Below are 19,644 nucleotides of genomic sequence, written 5' to 3'. Positions count from 1 at the left end.
AAAATCGGATGACACAAAGCGAGAAGAGAAAACGAAAGGTAGAAAAAAGGAACAGAACATACATGGAGGGAGGAGAAAAGAGGGGGAGAACTGAAAGACGAAGGAGGAGGCAAAAGGAAAAACGAGAAGGTAAGGAGGAGGAAGAAAGGAGTTGAGAAAAGGAGGATGCAGGACGAGTGAAGCTTTTCCTTCGCATCTTCCCTCGCAGATGGGACGCCTTCTTTAAGCTCCTTCATCTTGAATTTGGAAAAAATCTTGTCTCGCTGCGGCGGTCCTTGGCCTAGCCATGCCCCCCCTCCCCATATCTCTGTCTCTATCTCTCTATCTATCTATCTCTCTCTCCCCCTCTCTCCTCTCTCCCCCTCTCTCCTCTCTCCCCTCCCTCCCTTCCTTTCTCCCGCTCTTAATCTCGCTCTCGCTCTCTCAATCTCTCTCTCTCTCTCTCTCTCTCTCTCTCTCTCTCTCTCTCTCTCTCTCTCTCTCTCTCTCTCTCTCTCTCTCACACACACCCCACGTAGACCAGCCGGGCGATAAAATGGAGACGCTTTTAATCACAGAATACTGATAAGGAACATCGCGGTACTCGCTTACAGGTTACTGTAGAACAATTAATCACGCTAGAGGAAATAATTGGTGGTGGTGATGGTGACAATAATAACAATAACAATAAAAATATTGTTAATAACAATAATGATACTGCTACTACTACTACTACTGATGATGATGATGTGATGATGGTGATGGTGATGATGATGATGTGATAACAAAACAGCAACAACAATAATAATATTTTTATTATTATTAATATCAATATTAATATTAATATTAATGATAATAATAATATAATAATAACAATAACAACAACAACAACAACAATAATAATAATACAAACAAAATGATAATGATGATGATGATATGTTGCGATAATAATATCAAAATAAAAATAATCATAATATAATAATGATGAAAACACAAACTACAGTAACAACAAAATTAGCAAGAACCGCCTCAGCTTTCTTAACATTACCGGAAATTGTAACAGACGTAATAATAATAATTATCACGCCAAAGAAAATAAATAAATAAATAAAAAATAAAAATAAATAAATAAATAAATAAATAAATAATAATAATAATAATAATAAATAAATAAAGACTAATCCTCAGCTAACGTTCTACAATCACATCATCTTTATCTAACTGAGTCATAATAATACCAATTTATTACCTGGATCATCATATATCCGTTTCTTACAGCATTTCCACCTGATACCGCTTATCAACAACCAAAGGGGATGATAATGGTCCAAAATTTGAATATTTTAACACCAGAGTCATAGTCATTAGCGCCATTTTTTTCCTTTTTTTTCTTTTTTGTCTTGGATCGGCAGGTCTTTAGTATTTACTCAGCTAAATTATGGGAGCAGCGACGTTACGTTGGTGATGAAGAATGTTGGTGATGGAGAATGTTGGTGATGGAGAATGTTGGTGATGGAGAAATGCTGGGAGGGAGGGGGGAGGAGGAGGAGGAGGAGGAGGAGGAGGAGGAGGAGGAGGAGGATGAGGAAGAGGAGCAGGAGGAAAAGGAGGAGGAGAAGGAGGAAGTGGAAAAGAAAGGTGAGGATGAATGATGATGATGCTGATGATGATGATGATGGGAGGAGGAAGGGGGAGGAGGAGGAGGAGGAGGAGGAGGAGGAGGAGGAGGAGGAGGAGGAGTGGGGAGGAGGAGAGGAGGGGATGGGAGGAGGAGAGGAGGAGAGGAGAAGAGGGGGAGGAGGAGGAGGAAGTGGAAAAGAAAGGTGAGGATGAATAATGATGATGCTGATGCTGATGATGATGATGATGATGATGATGATGATGATGAGGAGGAGGAGGAGGGAGAGAAGGGTGGGGAGGAGGAGGGAGGAAGAAGAGAAGGAGGAGGAAGAGGAGGAGGAGGAGGAAGAAGAGTAGCAGGAGGAGGAGGAGGAGAGGAAGAGGGGGAGGGGGAGGAGGAGGAGGAGGAGGAGGAGGAGGTGGAGGAGGAGGAGGAAGAGGGGGAGGGGGAGGAGGAGGGGGAGAGGGAGAGGGGAGGACGAGGGGGAGGACGAGGACGAGCAGGAGGGGGAACAGGAAAAGGGGGAGGAATAGAAGAAGAAGAAGAAGAAGAAGAAGAAGAAGAAGAAGAAGAAGGAGAAGAAAGAGGAGGAGGAGGAGCGCAATGGGGTCCCCCGCGGGAAAAGACAGAAGGGAAAAGGCGACGTCTCTGACCCTGATAATGATTAAGATAAAGGAACAATAATGATAATTAGAGAAAAATAATAACAATAACAGTAGCAGCAACAACAATAATAAAATAATATAATAATTCACACGCATAACTTGAGGAATGCGCTTGCAAGCTTTGGAGGCAACGCACTTTATCTATCATTAGTAATAATAATAATAATAATAATAATAACAATAATAATAATAATAATAATTCATTAAACTTAATATTAATACTATCAATATCATAATTACTTTAATTGTTATTATTACTATCATCATTATCATGATTATTAAATACTATAAAATCACTAATAACATTAACAATGCTAATGAGAATATTAATGCCGGGAGAATCGCGTCTCCTCGCCTGACGCGCGCGACCCTCGCCCCCCCTGTCCCAGCGAATGGGACGCCCACCGGCACGGCGCGTGCCTGGCGGCGTCGCAGTCTCACCGTGGGGTGACGGTCTCGATGAAGTCCGCCAGCGAGAAGACGGCGAGGCGCGTCACCGGGGACATGCCGGGGCAGTCGGCGTCGTCGCCGCTGATGAAGATTTCGGGAATGGACGAAGTGGACGGCGAGCGCATCATGATGGGCGTGTGCGGGCGCGTGTGGGCGTTCCGCTGTATGTCATGGCGGGGGCGGCCGCCGGGCAGCGGCGAGTGCGACCGGAGGCCGGTGGGCGTGCGGGCGCCGTCCAGGGGAGCCAGGTCGGCCACTGCATCCCGCTTGTTGAGGCCACAGTCACTTCTGGATCGTCGGTGCCCGTTCCCGGGGGCGGCGGGCACCGGCAGTCCGCCCACACTCAGCATGGCGGCCACAGCGCCCACCGGGGTCCGCGGGCTCGGGGGCGACGCAGGCACGCACTCGAGGAACTTCTCCGTCCGCCAGCCAGGGCTGACGCACCCATCACCCCGCGCGCGCACTCTACGGGGTCATGACGACGAGCGGCGGCAAGCAGCACACCAGAGGCGGACGCAGGACGACAGGTGGCACGCCCAAGTGCAATCAGCGACAGCAGGAGCAGGGCAAGCAGGGTCAAGGGCCCAGCAGGGCGGTAGGCATCAAGGGTTGAGTGAGCGATGAGCGCGCGAGCCCACCTACCTGATGCTGCACATGGAGTCCTTCCTTCGTGTGGGCCGACGCCTTGCCGCACACTCACTGTTACTGTTATCTTGCCGTTATCATGGTTCAACTGATTACTTCACCTGCTTATCACGAGGGAGTGATGGATAAGATAAAGATTATTAAATTTCCTTGACATTCCGTCGCACTTCAACGGTTTTCTACCGATATGTAAATTTGGGCTGACAGGCACAATCAGCGTTTCACAACAAACCTGCGCACAATCACAGAGTCACACTGACAAAGACTCTCTTCGTCTAATCTTTATCACAGTCTCCCTCTTCTCATCCTTTTCTTTTCCTTTTCAGTCCACAATGAGCGAGAAAAATATTCACTGATAGTCTCGATTCACGTGACGGTTATCAATTTTTGGCGGATAATCAAGGGTGAGATAATGAGAAGTAATTAAATCCGCGCCATCTTTGAGCGGATACTCCAATACGATATTTTTGGAAGGACATTTTTTTCAAAAGTCTTCAAAAGTGTGATAAGGGGACCCTAATGGTATCATCATTAATACATTTCTAGGAAACAAATGCAGTTATTTAAGCCACATTCAAGAAAGATTTAATATAATCTCACCACTCCTTAGTCCTTACCCCTCCCCCGTCCCCTACCCCTTCTTCCCCCCCTTACTCCTCTGCGGTCTCTCCCGCCGTCGGGACACACCGCATGGATGGATCACGAAATACGGAATACATTCCACATTTCGCCACATAACCTGCATGTATCTACATCTCACAAGACGATGACATAAAATACAGGAGAGGACCTCCTCACACTAACTCCGAGATCGCCTCCAAGTCCGCTTGACACGGGGAGCCAGCTGTCTCCACATAGTTGCTAGCTGCGTTGCCAATTTCAATTCCACCGCCAGCTTTTGACGCCTTGATGCAACTGACACTAAACCCCCCCTATCCTGTCTGGCAGAGTACGCCCGCAGCCTGTTTGCATTTCTTGGCAAACGTTTACCTTCGAGGAAAGGGGGGCAACGGGTCGATCCCGCGTTAGTGTGTGTTTTAACGACACGAAAACGAAGACTGGAAATTGATGAGAACATGTCCTTTGGTACATAAACGAATGAATGAATGAATGAAAAAACAAATACATAGACCGTCACATTCGAACAACCACGCAAACACACGAACGACAACCCCAATAACGCCTCACTGCAATAGCAACGCAACTATCCGAGCAAGTGAAAAGAACAAGAAACTTCAGAAAGAAAGAAATAAGCGCAGGAAAACAGAAAAATAAGAGAAGCAGGTCCTCCGGCAACCCTTTTTCTTGTCCGATTCGATTTAATTAAACCTTCGCTAACCGGGTCACTTCGCCAGAACGACGCTCAAGGAAACGGGAGCACGTTCGCGCGTCACGTTGTTCCGCTGAGGTGCTGGGACGGGGGCGCTAGAGGCGAGGCGGGGGGAAGGAGAGGGGAGAGAAGAGAAAGAGTGAAGAGAAAGAGGGAAGACATAGAGGGAAGAGAAAGAGAGAAAAAAGGGAGGAGAAAAAGGGAAGACAGAGGGAAGAGAAAAAGAGAAAAAAGGGAAGAGAAAAAGAGAAAGAAGGGAGGACGAGAGATAGATGGAAGAGAAAGAGAGAAGAGAAGAAAAGAGAAGAGAGAGCGAGCAGCGTTAAAGCTAAGAGAGAGAAGGGAGGGGAGAGTGAGGAGGGAAGAAGGGAGGGAGAGAGGAAAGGGGGAGGGAAGATAGATAAATAGAAAAAAGATAGATAGATAGATAGATAGATACATAGATAGACAGAGAGATAGATAGATAGATAGCGAGAAGAGAAGGGGGCAGAGAGCAGAGAGATGAGAGAAGGGACAAAGGAGACGAAAGAGGGGACAGAGAAAGAAAGGAACGTGAAAATGAAGATACGAATAAAAAAAACCAGACGCAGGGTAAAAGTGGCATTACACATAGACTAAAAATACGAGAAACGACGTAGGAGGAAGGACACACGAACGGAAACAAATAAACGAGAGAGAGAGCGCCCCCCCCTTTCAAAACATGACGAACAGACGGTGATCTAAGGCGGGGGAAAAATAGTCACGGCGGGAAGATCGTTACAGGAACCCGCTGGTGATTTGCTCTGTCGCCCATCGCCCACGCGCTCACTCCTTCAATTAATCTTCCATACGAGAATGCAGAGCGAGGGAGGGAGGGAGAAACAGACAGGCAGTGGAGAAAAGAGGAAGAAAGGAGGGAGAAAGAGAGGGATGGAGAGAAGGGAGAAAAGGGGGAAAGGAAGGAAGGGAGGGAGGTGAAATGGGAGGGAGGTGAAATGGGTGGGAGGGAGGGAGGGAGGGAGAGGGAGAGAGAAAGAGAAAGAGAAAGAGAAAGAGAAAGAGAAAGAGAAAGAGAAAGAGAGAGAGAGTGTGTGTATGTGCATGTGCGTGTGTATGTGCGTGTGTATGTGCGTGTGTATGTGCGTGTGTATGTGCGCGTGTATGTGCGCGTGTATGTGCGTGTGTGTGTGTGTGTGCGTGTGTGTGTGTGTGTGCGCCTGCCTGTCTAGCGTGGGACCCAGAGCAGCCGCGTCCCTCGTACCGGGTTGAGCCACAATGCGAGAGACCTTATTACAAAACGCATAGTGGTACCCGCTTCCTTGGTCCGGATAACCTAAAAATGCTCTGCACCATTTCCCAAAAATGCCATTGTATTCTTATTCCCAAATATCAGGCAACAATTTACGCCAGTTTGATATTGTTAAACTTAACAACATAAAACAACAACAACAACAAAAAAACGCAGACTCGATTAAAGTCTTCCATGGCAAAAAAAAAAAACTTTGCATCACGAAAAAATTATAAATCTATCAAAAAGTGAAGATTCTCGGATATTCAATTGATCCACCGACAAAACCCAATCCTCTTACCCAGGATTAGCAAGAAAACTATAGAAAAAAAAGTATAGGCCTAATCCACGCCCGTCATAGACCTCCGCCGCCCATCAAACATCCGAAACGAGATCTCTTACACTTCAGGTTGCAATGACGTTCCGCTATGCAAATGCAAATGCGATTCGCAGCCGGAAGGGAAAAACAAACGCAGGGGACGTGGAGCGCGAGAGATACGGCCGAATACGTGGGCGGCGAGGGCGGGTGGGCTTGTGAAGTGACTGAGGTGAAGGCTAAGGTGACTTCGGCAGACCCAGCTTCTTCTTCACTGCTTCATGTCGTCGTCGTCGGCCGGGCAAGAAGGGGGGGGGGCAATGGCAAAATAGTGACGTGGCACATTTTACAAAAAAGCGAAAGGCATGACGTGACAACACCTTTTCGACGTTGCTGAAGGATTTGCTCTCGCCTCAAGACTGCGAGATCCCATGAATAATTCGACCCGCTCAAATAATCAACTCGGTAAATTAACATACAGATGAAGTCCTTCCCAAGCATGCAACGGGCGAGAAAGATGACGTGCAAACGCAAATAAAGATTACAATTACATCCTCTCTCTCTCTCTCTCTCTCTCTCTCTCTCTCTCTCTCTCTCTCTCTCTCTCTCTCTCTCTCTCTCACTCACTCTCTTTCTCTCTCTCTCTCTCTCCTGCACCACGGCAAAACCATAACAGCTTAATTTGATATGCGGGGTGGGGGACAGGACCACCCCATTTTGACATTCATGGGAACGAAAACCTAATTCTGAACCTCTGTACGCCAACCCGAAAGAAATCACAACGACAATGGCACAACACGAGAAGACTCCAGATTACGGCAAGGGATGGTGATGAGGCCGTTTGTATGGTCGCCACAGGATCATAAAGGACGCTGTGCAGGTCTCGCCCCTCCGCGTTCCTGCACGAGTCGCATGGCACTGGTCGGATTTCCTCGTCTAGCCACGTTAGCTAGTGTGTCAGTCTGCCTCTCTCTTTCTATGTATATACATGCGTATTTGTATACCCATATCATCGATCAACCTCATGTTTTTTTTCCACTGAGAACCCTTCCAGAACCACAGGCATAGGCGCACGAATGCTGAATGTAGCACTGAGGCATACATACCCTGGGGAGAAACCCGGGTACAAGAAGCGGATGGACGGCTCAGTAGGGTCAGCATACATCTCCGCCAGTCAAACGACAGAAAGACCTGTACGTTTATCACGGCTAAATGCTCCGTGGCACACTAACCAATCTACTACCTACTGCCGCCGTGCTTCGGTGCCAAGTGATACTGCAGTGCAAACGGCCGTCTGATCATGTGCGGTGACAAGCACTGCCCGACACTGCACACACGATACCCGACACGCAAAACGCCCACACATCGATATGAGCTGCCAAAGGTACTGATACATATACAGACACTTAGACACACATGCCCCCAATTATATATTCCTCTCTCTTGTTTATGATTGGTCTGGGTATCTACCTATCTGTCTGGCTGTCTACCTGCCTATATTATCTCTCGTAACAAAGAGCCATTTGCCTTTATTCCTATCACGGCAGGTAGACCACTGCGACAGGCATAACAATCAATAGTCATCCACTCAGCAACAACAATGTACCTCATGCAATCAGTTCCAGCCGTGCCAGAGCCCAATCCAACTTCTGGAAGACGAGCCGAGGGCTCACACAAAACCCGAGCAAAGATACGTTGAATGAATCACCAACGCAAGCAATCCACCAGGACAAAGGCGACATGGAGGAAGTCAGCAACACCTGCCAGTCGCCAAAATTAATGATGTTACTGCGACGTGAGGCGCTCGAAGTGAACACAAGTCTACAGTAAGATTCACAGGAAGGAGATTACAGGCATGATTGCGCTGGCACATGCATACACGCATGGCTAGTCAGCATAACAGCGCCCACGCGCCCAATAATCCAAAGATCAGACACCGGATCTTCCGCAGGCACCGCGAGCGGACTGCCCTGACCACATTCTAATAACCGCAGGTTGCATTAGCCTGGCAAGAAGCAGGTTCAAGGGAGGAGGCCGTGAGTCAGATGCAGGCCAGACGGAAAGTACAGTAGCCCTGGACATCGAGTCCGGCTAACCCTGCAAGGTCAACCAGTTAGATCTTGATTCGTCATTACCACAGCGTCATCGCACTCCATCATGCATCATAATTCTCCTTCCAATCAAACCAGTCAACATCAATGTGCCTCCGCCTCTCCCCATTCCGCGAGCCTCTCGCCGATTCCGAGCAAAATCTCAACACAAAGAAGGCTTGCTATCTCCTTCGACCCATTCCCACTCGCAGGCGACAGGGAAAGGAGAAAGGGAGACGGCTGAATAGTTTACTGTCTCCCGCCCCTCCCCACACACACCGGGCACAAGGCCCTCTAATCCCCATCCAGCAACGGCTCTCGCTTCGCCGCATACCAGGCCACACCCACGTTTTCGCCTGTCTGCCCGAGCGAGGACGCCCCTCTCTTCCCGCGAGAGATTCGTCAGGAGACTCGAGGGGCATCCGCACCATCCTCTTCCGGCGCTCAATTATACAACTAGGTCATCGCACGACCTTTAACACATGCCTCTTGTCTCGACCAACCTGCACGAAGTTGGCTCTAGGTCAACGGGTAAACGCACAGACGTATACGCACACGCGCGCATACACACGTGTTAGTATTAGTGTGTGTATTCGGAGCAACCAATATCCAATATAAGTGAACTCCGATGTTAAAATCCCAAGAGGATTTCAACTCAATATTCCCCGCTCCTTTAATTCTCGTAACTGCAATATCTGCCACAGTTCACGTAAAGTGCCCAGTCGCAACTCAATCAACTTCGAGCGCTGAAATATGGACCAATCCGAACGTTAATCACGGCAACACACAGCGTATCTAAATCGGCAAAAATATTAACTTCCGTCACGATCCCATGGTCACTGTCACAATACTGATGAGATCACACACACACGCTCGACGCACGCGGAGTGGACGCAAGGTAACGGGACCCGCGTTGGAGACAAACTGGCAGAAACGAGCTGGATGGGGCGACCTCGACCACCTTGCTGGGGGAAGGAGGAGGGGTGAGGGGGGTGAGAGGTAGAGAGGGGGAGGGGGAGGGTAGAGTGGTACAGGGAGAAGACGAGGGCGGCAGAGGGAGGGGGGGAGGGTAGTGAGAGGGTAGACGGAGGGGCAAGGGCAGAGTGGTTGAGGGAGAGGGTAGGGAGAGAGTAGGGAGAAGGTAGAGAGAGGGAGGAGGTAGGGAGGACAAGAGGGTAGACTGCAGTAGATGGATGAAGAGGATAGACAGTGGTAGACGGAGGGAGGGGAATGACAAGCGTGTGGTAATAGGGAGGATGGTGAGAGAGTACTAGTGGGAGGGGAGGGGGGAGGGACTGATGTACCCAGAGACCGGTTGCCTGGTACTGTAGGATGGGGAGAAAGTGGTAATGGGAGGGGGGAGTGGAAAGGGTGGGCAAGGGGCGGGGTGGGGGGTTGAGAGTGAGGTAAGCTTTGTCAAGTACTCTCAGCTATCCAGGCTCCCTCACACGTGGTTTTCGCACCTCTACATAGTAACGTTTGCACTTTTGCCTCCGCGGGGTGTGTGGGACGCTTCCCCCTTCCCTCCCTCCCTCCCTCCCTCCCTCTCTCTCCTTCCCTCTTGCCCACAAGCGATCTTCCCTGTTTACCAAAACCCCTTGCGCAATCAGACCACTTCCAAGCGCAACTGACAGCTGACACCCTATTTACACGAACTTAATGCCATCAAGTATGCTAACGCCTTGCAAAAATAGTAAAGCGACAAAGAAAAGCGAAATAAATCCACTGTGTCAGCCATTGGCACGGCCGTCCACGTGAGGCGCCGTGTCATAAAGCGCTACTGGTCGTCATAGTGAGGTTCGGGGGCTTCTGTCTTCTGATAAAGTCATAAAGAAATTAATAAGGTTATTAGGTTTAGACAGAAAAATGAACGATGGAGAGCTAACCGAGTTTCCTTTTAATTATGTTCATATTTGCTAACGCAACCACAAGTCCGAAATCATGAAGGGCAGAATTTCACTACAATCACAGTTACAAGCCTCAGTAACATCAGAATATGAACAGCATAACGACAATATAAAAGAACCATATTGTAATACAACAATTAATAACGATTATCATCAATCCCCAAAGCCGACTGCAATGCCATTAATAAAAATAATGATGAACCAATCGTTTGCGACAGACTTAGGACAAGGAAACATCACCAAACAACCACTAGTGACTCTCTCAGTCCACAATACTGTCTCATCCTCCCCTTACCTCTCTGCGATTCACGAGCCCCCGTCAACCGTCAATCATTCCATTAAACCATGTCTTTTAATTACAGGATATCTGATCGATGCCAAAACATTTTTCCAACAGAGCCACTTGTCTCTTCGTCCAACATGCCTCGAAAGGGTAAAAACAATCCCCAAACATTCTATTCATCACTCTCCCTTTCACAGCCATTAACCTCTCGTCTATCATCATCATCATCACCATCATTATCCTCTTCGCCATTATAACCATCGCTCTCTGCACACTGCAACAATGAAATACACTTGAATTCCCTGGGCCCTTCGTTTCCTTAACCCACTTATCTCGGCGTGAGAGAAAAAATGATAAACAAACAGACCTGCACAAAAAAGATCCTATTACGACAAGTAGGACGAAAGAGAAGGAGAAAGAAAGAGCGAAAAAAGTGGTATTGAAATTCAATCTGTGTTGTGACGTCTCAGGTTCTTTCCAAGTCTGCACGCACGCGCACGCATACACACACACACACACACACACACACACACACACAAACAGACATATGCGTACAGACAAACAAACTAACAAAAATACACACATACACACGTGTATACTAAAAGCAATTAGACAAAGACACATCAACATGGATGAATGGATAAGAATACTTCCGACCGGTTTCGATTATATCTTCGTCAAATATATATACATTTCTGACGAAGCTATAATCGAAACCGGTCGAACGGATATCTTGCACTGTGAAGATATTCATCATCACTCTTACATTTGCTACATAAACACGGGCTAAACAGATCCAAATATATACATCTGAACACACACACACACACACACACACACACACACACACACACACACACACACACACACACACGCACGCACACACACACACACAACAAGCATGGGATCCAACGGAGACAAGAAGACAGACAGACAGACACCCGAGCCAGCGGTCAGACGGGGGATTTGGGCGGAAGGGCGGGCCGACGGGCGGGCGAGCAGGCGTACAGCGCCCCGCACGGACTCTCAGGCCGCCCTCGATGATCGCTAGCTCAGCCTCGCGCTTAAAGCTGCTTGCCTGACGTAGCGCTTCAGCACCGAACTGAAATCCCGCTCGATATAGCGGCGTCGCGCGGCCGAACGTAAGGGGGATGCGGGCGTAAAGAGGGCGTGCAAGAGCGGTCTCAGCGAGGGCGGCGAGCATGCGCGCGCGCGCGCGTGTGTGTGTGTATGTGTGAGGGGGGGGGGGCACTGAGTGACATCTAACTGAGGAGAGAAAGGGGTATAGAAAAAAAAAATCATCGGACATTTTACAAACCCCGACAGGAACCAACGCGTCTCTGGCGAAACAAGGCCATAGCGTAGTACGTAATCATGCATGCCACAATTAAGTGCGTTTTTTGCGAGTTGCTCGGCGTTAAAACGTCTACACGTGTGCTTGCCTTAATAATCGCCCCTTACCAGCATATTCGTAGCTTGCTACACATGCAACGCATGTTGGCAGGTAAATGTACATGCATTAACACGTTCACATGACGATAGAAGTAAAAGCAAAAATAAACATAAATGCAGGCATGTCAACGAATTATGCATGCACGCACACACAAACACGCACTCTCGCATTCTCACCCCCGGCCTGCACTTAACCGCTCTCCTGGGATGATTTGCTCCTGGGTGTCGCCGACATGCTCGATCCGCAAACAACCCCAGGAATTCCTTCAGGCAACTCGTGACGGGCAGAATCGCCGCTATTGCTATGGCATGAAATATGGTCAATGGCAGATCTGCATGATCAAATCGGAGTCTAACTGAATTTGCAACTGCAGAGACGTCGATGAAAGTCTTATGTTGATTTCTGCTCGCATGCCATGGGGAAACGATCCACAAACACGCACCCACACACATATCCACGTGAGAAAATTACACCCGTGCCATCTTTGATCAATCCTTGCATCTCCATCGTTGGTCTACGTATTTCTATTTCAGAGAGAATAAATAATGTTGATGCAATTTCATCACAAGATCATATGCTTTCTCCACAATCTAACCGCGCAACGTGGAAAAATCCCTGCTCAAAGGGACAAATTTCTCGAAAAGTGATGTCATTGCATAAATCACTGACGACAAAACGTGCAGCCAATGCTAACTTCACAACTCGAAAGCCCCGTTATATCAGTTCAGACTCCAGCCAAACTTTGATCAACGTCGGTAATCAGATCTGAAAATTTTTCTTCAGGTAAATTTCCTTTATTTTTAGCAATGTATTGTAAGGCATATCTTTGCATCATGGCACGCAATATTTGCTAAATTGTACAGCTTCATGTCCTAATTCCAAAAAAACTCAACACCACACAACACATACACACACACACACACACTCACACACCAACACCCACACCACAACAACTGCAAACACACACCACACACCACCAGCCCAACACTCAGATCACACTCGCACTCACATCACAATTTTCACACTACAACTCCACTATCACACACACACACACACACACACACACACACACCACTCACAACACACACCACTCACCTCAATACACCACAACACTCACACTCACACACACACACACCACACACACACACACAACTCACACCACACACACACACACATTTATTCCCTAAATTATATACCATTAACTATAAATTTACATTTTCTTCCGAAGACTTCCATTACCTATAAAGCCGCGCACGACATCACAAACACGCAACAACAGCGCCTTGTTTGTGAACACCTCGCCTCGTCGCGGACACTTTTATGGGTCACACCCAGAAACCGCAGAAGTTCACATTATTAGTTGAAGTCAAATCCTCCGCGAGATTTATACTTTTTTTTTTTATCTTGCCTTGTTAGGACCCGATAACTCGCCTCAGGTTTCAACGCCAGCAGGTGCTTTCAGGAATGCGTGCGCTCTTGCACGGCGTTGCTTCAGTATATACATAAACATTGCTTTCCGATGCTCGTGACTGAGAGGCGGATCGCTGAATAAATCTGTGCGGCCTTGAATTCCCATCACGTAATGCTCCGCGACTTGCATGAAGTATCGCCTCCCCTTCGTCCCATCCCATCTCATCACTGCCCTTCTCGCAACATGCAGTTTTAACATGGAGATGACAATGAAGATGTGACAGAAACCGAAGACAGCGCCTCAGCACACGCCAGACACCTTCCTCTCCTATATCTGCTCGGAGTTATGGCTCCTGTCATCCTGTCACGTCACACGGCGAGAATGCCTGACGTCGGCGGAAGGCTGTGCGAGCTGGCGACGACCACGGATATGTCACCCGCCTTGTATGGGGTATGGCACGCCCGTGTATAATGCTCGGCCTGCCATTCCTAGCTACACTCGTTCTCACACTCATTCAGAAGAAGCACACTAACATGCGCGCGACATGCTAGCATACACACACACATACAAATACAGACAAAAGCAGGCAGACAAACAGACAGAAACACACACACAAACAGAAACACACACACAACAGAAACACACACACACACACACACACACACACACACACACACACACACACACACACACACACACACACACACACGGCAAAAGAAAAGAAAAATATGCCGCATATCTCTAACAAAAGGAAAACATTATGAACTTCTTCCGGCAGCGCATTCGACGCCATGGAGACGGGGGAGGATACGGAGGGCAGGGGGGAGGGGGGAGAGGTGGTGGGTAAAGGAGGGGAGAGGGGAGGGGGTGAAATGGGGCGCCGTTCGCTCGTTGATCGTAATGTAAGCGCTCCGGGACGTGTTTCGGTCCGCCAATTGCACATTCAAATGTAATGAGATGCGTAAGATGTGTTCCCGCCGCGGAAGGGCCGAACAGATAATAAGGTAAAATCATAATTAAATAGCGACGGAAAAACAACAACTGCCATGAGGCTAGAAACTTTTTCATAATCTAAGCCCCTAAAGCGAGTTTAATTAACCAACCTGAACAATGCAGTGCAAAGAAAAAAGAAAAAAGAAAAAAGAAACTCACATATTGAATTCCTACCTAACAAACCTCATCCACTTAACCCTCTGCCCAACAACAACAACAACAACAACAACAACAAAACCAAAGCAAAATTACCCAAAATAACACAAACCCCCCACCCACCCCCACACGCAAAAAATATCCCACCAGTAAACTAAATCCAACGGGCTTAAAATGACTCCCGTTCGCTCAGCCTTCCCAACCCGCTAGTCATCGCCTCGTAAAAACTCATACCTCATGCTCGGGCCATGACGAGACATCATGGCGGCCATAATTTAGGCGAATGCGCTGGGCTGGGGGAGTGATGAGCTGAAGGGGAGGGGGGGGGTAGGGGAATGGGGAGTATGTGGTGTCTGTCTGTGTGTCTGTCTGTCTGTCTGTCTGTCTGTCTGTCTGTCTGTCTGTCTGTATGTCCGTCTGTCTGCCATCTTAGTTGCATATCCTCACGCACACATACAAAAAGCAACAGATGCCATTGGTGCCACTTTTGCCGACTTGGACAGGTATCGCTCAGAATTTCATCAAGCCTTGCCGCATGGTGGGCTAGCTGGGGTTGGAGGGTTGGAACTGTGGGCTGTGGCTGGGGTGGGCGGGGGGTGAGGGCGGTGTGGAGTGGGCTGGGGAACGGGTTGAATTTCACCCCTTATTAGATTGTGTCTTCTTATCTGGCTCTCCGCGTCTTCATTTCCATTTCTCTCTCTATCGTGCCTCTCTCTCTCGTGCCTCTCTCTCTCGTCTCTCTCTCGTCTCTCTCTCTCTCTCTCTCTCTCTCTCTCTCTCTCTCTCTCTCTCTCTCTCTCTCTCTCTCTCTCTCTCTCTCTCTCTCTCTCTCTTTCTCTCTCTGTGTGTCTCTCTGTGTGTGTGTGTGTCTCTCTCTCTCTGTGTCTCTCTGTCTCTGTGTCTCTCTCTGTCTCTCTCTCTGTTTCTCTCTCTCTCTCCACCGTCTCTCTTTTCCTCTTCCCTCCCTCCCCCCCCTCTCTCTCATTCTCTCTCCCTCTTCCCTCCTATCTCACCATCTCTAATTTTCTCCCAATCTTCCTGATTCTCCTTCGCACGTGTTCATCATTCGGCGCGTTTCAAGAGAACATTTAAAACTGTGTAAATGTTACGCGTTCGGGGGAAGTGGTCGATATTCATGAAGGGAATAATGAACGGTGATTCGTTCAACAGGTTTGTTTGCTTGCTGAGGAAAAAAATCGCCAGAGTATAATAGTAATAAAAGACTGAGAGTGAAAATGATAATGCGATAATGATTATAATAAAATAATAATAAAAACAATATCCTTGAACAAAATATGATAATACTAACAACAATAATGATAACAGCAAAATAACGATATTAATGAAAGTAATGAAGCCAATGACGGTACTAATATCAATAAAAAAATAACATCAAACAAAATAAATAACAGACAATGCTCTTCAAGAACGCAAAATGCTGCGTCACTTTCTCTAACACCAAGGCCACCCACCGCCCCCCCCTTCTCTCCTACCTAAATCTTCATGAATATCCTAGTTCACAGAGCTTGGCACACGACGCACGCCCACACAAAAGAGAGCTTGTGTCCGCACGCCCATTTCGGCCTGACCTACGCATGACTAATATCGAGGACATCAATCACTTAATGAGCACAGAGGGGATTACACGAAAGTTGATTGTGTTGGAAATTCAAGACGGAAAGAAAACGTATGACGTAAAAGAAGAAGAAGAAGAAGAAGAAGAAGAAGTAACAATAAAAAAGCATTAATGGAATTCGACAAATGAAAATTGCGCAAACCACACTGAGCGACGCGGCGTTAGTTATTCAAAAGTGGAGCTGTCCAATAGCTCACCTCTGACCTTCCACCTGGTTTGTTTACATATGGCCTGTCCTGCTCTCCGTTGCTCTCTCTCTCTTATCATTTCTAATTCTTTCTCTTCTTCGTTTGCATTCTGCACGCGTTCGTCCAGTAGATGCGGTCAACATGATGAAACCATGACGATTTACAATGAAAACTTGTGTTAAGGAGGCAAGCCAGATGTTGAATTAATTAATAAAATTCTCTTTCATCCTTTCTTTCTCTCGACTTCAAACGCTCTCTCTCTCACACACACTCTCTCACACATACACCACACACACATACACACACACTCATACACACACACACACACACAAACACACACACACACACACACAATCACACTAACACACACAATCACACTAACACACACACACACACACACACACACACACACAATCACACTAACACACACAATCACACTAACACACACACACACACACACACACACACACACACACACACACACACACACACACACACACACACACACACACACCAAAACAAGCCATCTTTATCTATTCATTTGTCTGTCTCACCCTTATCGATACAAGCATACACTCACGCTTTAATATAATAGCTAATGATGCGGTTTCTAATTAGCTTTTCCTCCGAAACGAAGTATGATTCCCCAACCGAGAATTAATAATCCAATTAGCTCCTGATTAGAGCGAGCGCACCTTGTGGAGGCAGGTAATCGCGCGTAAGTCGGTTTAATGACCTTTCGCAATAGTTCCACATCGATCATTTTAATGTTTCTATTCCTCTTTCATTTAAATGATGAAAAACAAGAGCAATGAAATGTTCCTCCTCTCCCTCCCGCTGCTCCTCTTCCTTTTCCTCCGCCTCTTTTTCCTTCTCCCGCCTCCTCTTTCTTATCCTCCATCTCCTTTGCATTCTCCTCTTCCTCCAACTCCTCCTCCTCCTGCTCCTCCTCGACTTGAAACAAGCCGATAACAAGAATCCTTCCCTTCCTCGACCATCCGCGACCTCTCGATGTCTTTATCTTTTGGGGTAAAGAACGGATGCGTGGAGAGAGAGAGAGAGAGAGAGAGAGAGAGAGAGAGAGGAGAGGAGGAGAGAGAGAGAGAGAGATAGGAGAGAGAGAGAGAGAGGAGAGAAGAGAGAAGAGAGAGAGAGAGGAGAGAGAGAGAGAGAGAGGGAGAAAGAAAGAGAGGGAGAAAGAAAGAGAGGGAGAAAGAGAGAGAAAGAGAGAGAGAGAAGAGAGAGAGAGAGAGAAGAGAGAGAGAGGAGAGAGAGAGAGAGAGAGAGAGAGAGAGAGAGAGAGAGAGAGAGAGAGAGAGAGAGAGAGAGAGAGAGAGAGAGAGCCGAGAGAGGATAAGAGAGCAGAAGAGAGGGAGAGAGAGAGAGAGGAGAGTAGAGACGGGAAGGAGGGCTGAGTCGACTTGATCAAACTGGGTAGAAGTTTGTAGTTCTAAAATGCATGCAGACCAAATATGTATTTATCATCTTTATTGACTAGGTCCTTCAAAGGCCCACTCGGGAAAGGATGATAAGTTTAGGTGGTAAAGGGTAGACATCTATTACCTTTTTGCTTTTTTGTATTGTCTATATATCATCATCATTTTTTCAACATTATATCGTGTTATTTATCAGTTCATTGCATCACTATCATTCATTCCTTATTCCCATTCATCCATTACATCACGTATTCATTACCCTCATCATCACCATACCACACTCAGTATGCGTGTGTATGCGTGCACTTGCTTTTGATCTTTTCCCAGCAAACCACCACCACCAGCACTAAATTCCTCCTGCACAAATCTACGGAACAAACCGCCACCATTTCAAAGCCTTCGGGTCGCCGTGTGTTTCTCCCCCCCCCCCCCCCCCCCCCTCGCCCACTGGCTGCTGGAGCCTCAGGTGTGCGCACAGATATTTATATACATACGAGAGAAGAAAAAAAAAAAATCGGACGAGTTTTCAGAACTATACAAGACTTTCGTTCTCAAAAGCAACGGAATCTTGAAACCACAACACGAGGATGACTAACCGAAATAAGAAAGGAGAAATAAGGAGGGGAAAAAAAGAGGAAATCGGAAGTCAAGAGAAGGAAGAGGGGAATAGGAATCCTTGGAGGAGGATAAAAGCCCCTTGTTTAGCCACGATAATTAGTCCCCGTGAAGAATACGGCTTCTGATTGGTCAGTCGTCCTTCCTCTTCCCTTCTCTCTTCCTTTCACCTTTTCCTTTCCCCTCTTATTCGTTCCTTCCTTTCTCATTCCTCCTTCCCCATTCCCTCCGTCCCTACTGCCTTCCCCCTCCCCTTTCCCTTCCCCTACCCATCCCCCCACCCCGTCCCTTCACCTGATGGCTCCCTGATCACCGAAAAGTGTAAATGAACCCCTCCCCCCAGGACGTCAGCCCCCCCCCCCCCCCCTCTCCTGACATCGCTGCCCTGGGAACCGTCACAATTTTTTTTCTTTTTCTTTATTTCATTATCATATTTTCCTCGCCTTCGTGGAAGACGGAAACCACGAGAAAGTGAAGGAGAAGATGGGATAAAAGGAAGGGGGGAGGAAGGGGGAAGGAAGGGGGAAGGAAGGGGGGAAGGGCTTGTGGGCGAGTGTCCAAAAGCGCAAATTTCCTTGAGGAATGCCTTCGTTAACTTTCCTTTCTCTCGTTTTAAAACTCCTTTCCATTTCGCCTTCGTTATCCGGCAATAAAAAGGACAAAGGGACCAAATAAAATGGAAATAGTTGTCAAAAGAAAAAAAAATAGTTACAAAGTTACAAAAATATGAATATTTATTACAAAAAAAACACTCGAATAGGTTGTTCACTTTTTTATTTTATACTTTTGTGTTCCAAAGGGGGTAGGGAGGGACGCTACGCTCTCTCACTTCTTTTTACTTATTCCTTTTTTTCATCAATCCCTTCGCTTCGCTTCTTCCCTCTCTTCGCATCTCGCCCCTCTTCTCCCACCCTCATCTTGATTCTCCTCCTCTTCTCTTTCTCTCCCCATCCTTTCCTTTTTTCCTACTCTTTGCCTGCTTCTACCAGCATGATTTTCGGCCTATGATTTTCTAATATATCCCTCTACCTCTACCTCCTTCCTATGCTATTCCAGACCATATCTCCTCTGACCGAAGAGCTGAAATTACCGTGCCACGCAGCCTAAGCATTAAACAAGGGAAGTAACAATGCCACGCCAATCTGCCAGCATGACGGCCATTGTCATAAGCAAACACACAAACATAAGCAGCCGTGTTCGCCT

General features: G+C 47.3%; 1 protein-coding gene across 14 annotated transcripts in view; it reads right to left on the bottom strand.

Moving 5' to 3' along the window:
• The window catches only part of LOC119595425 (transmembrane and coiled-coil domains protein 2-like), a 178,794-nt gene that overhangs the window by 16,212 nt on the left and 142,938 nt on the right, over nt 1-19,644 (bottom strand). For 2 of the 14 annotated variants that reach the window (XM_037944527.1, XM_037944523.1), the window contains exon 2: nt 2,707-3,461. The exons of 9 other annotated variants lie outside the window; for them this stretch is intronic. In XM_037944527.1, coding sequence (XP_037800455.1) covers nt 2,707-3,065 — 359 coding nt within the window. In that variant the 5' untranslated portion in view covers nt 3,066-3,461. Of the gene's footprint in view, nt 1-2,706; nt 3,462-7,379; nt 7,470-9,230; nt 9,275-19,644 lie in introns of those variants that run through there. 3 more of the 14 variants (XM_037944522.1, XM_037944532.1, XM_037944530.1) reach the window with 3 other exon arrangements.

Source organism: Penaeus monodon, chromosome 36 (assembly GCF_015228065.2).
Source record: "Penaeus monodon isolate SGIC_2016 chromosome 36, NSTDA_Pmon_1, whole genome shotgun sequence".
Classification (NCBI taxonomy): Eukaryota; Metazoa; Arthropoda; class Malacostraca; order Decapoda; family Penaeidae; genus Penaeus; species Penaeus monodon.
The sequence above is the reverse complement of the archived record's forward strand: the minus strand, read 5'-3'. Positions and strand labels throughout refer to the sequence as shown.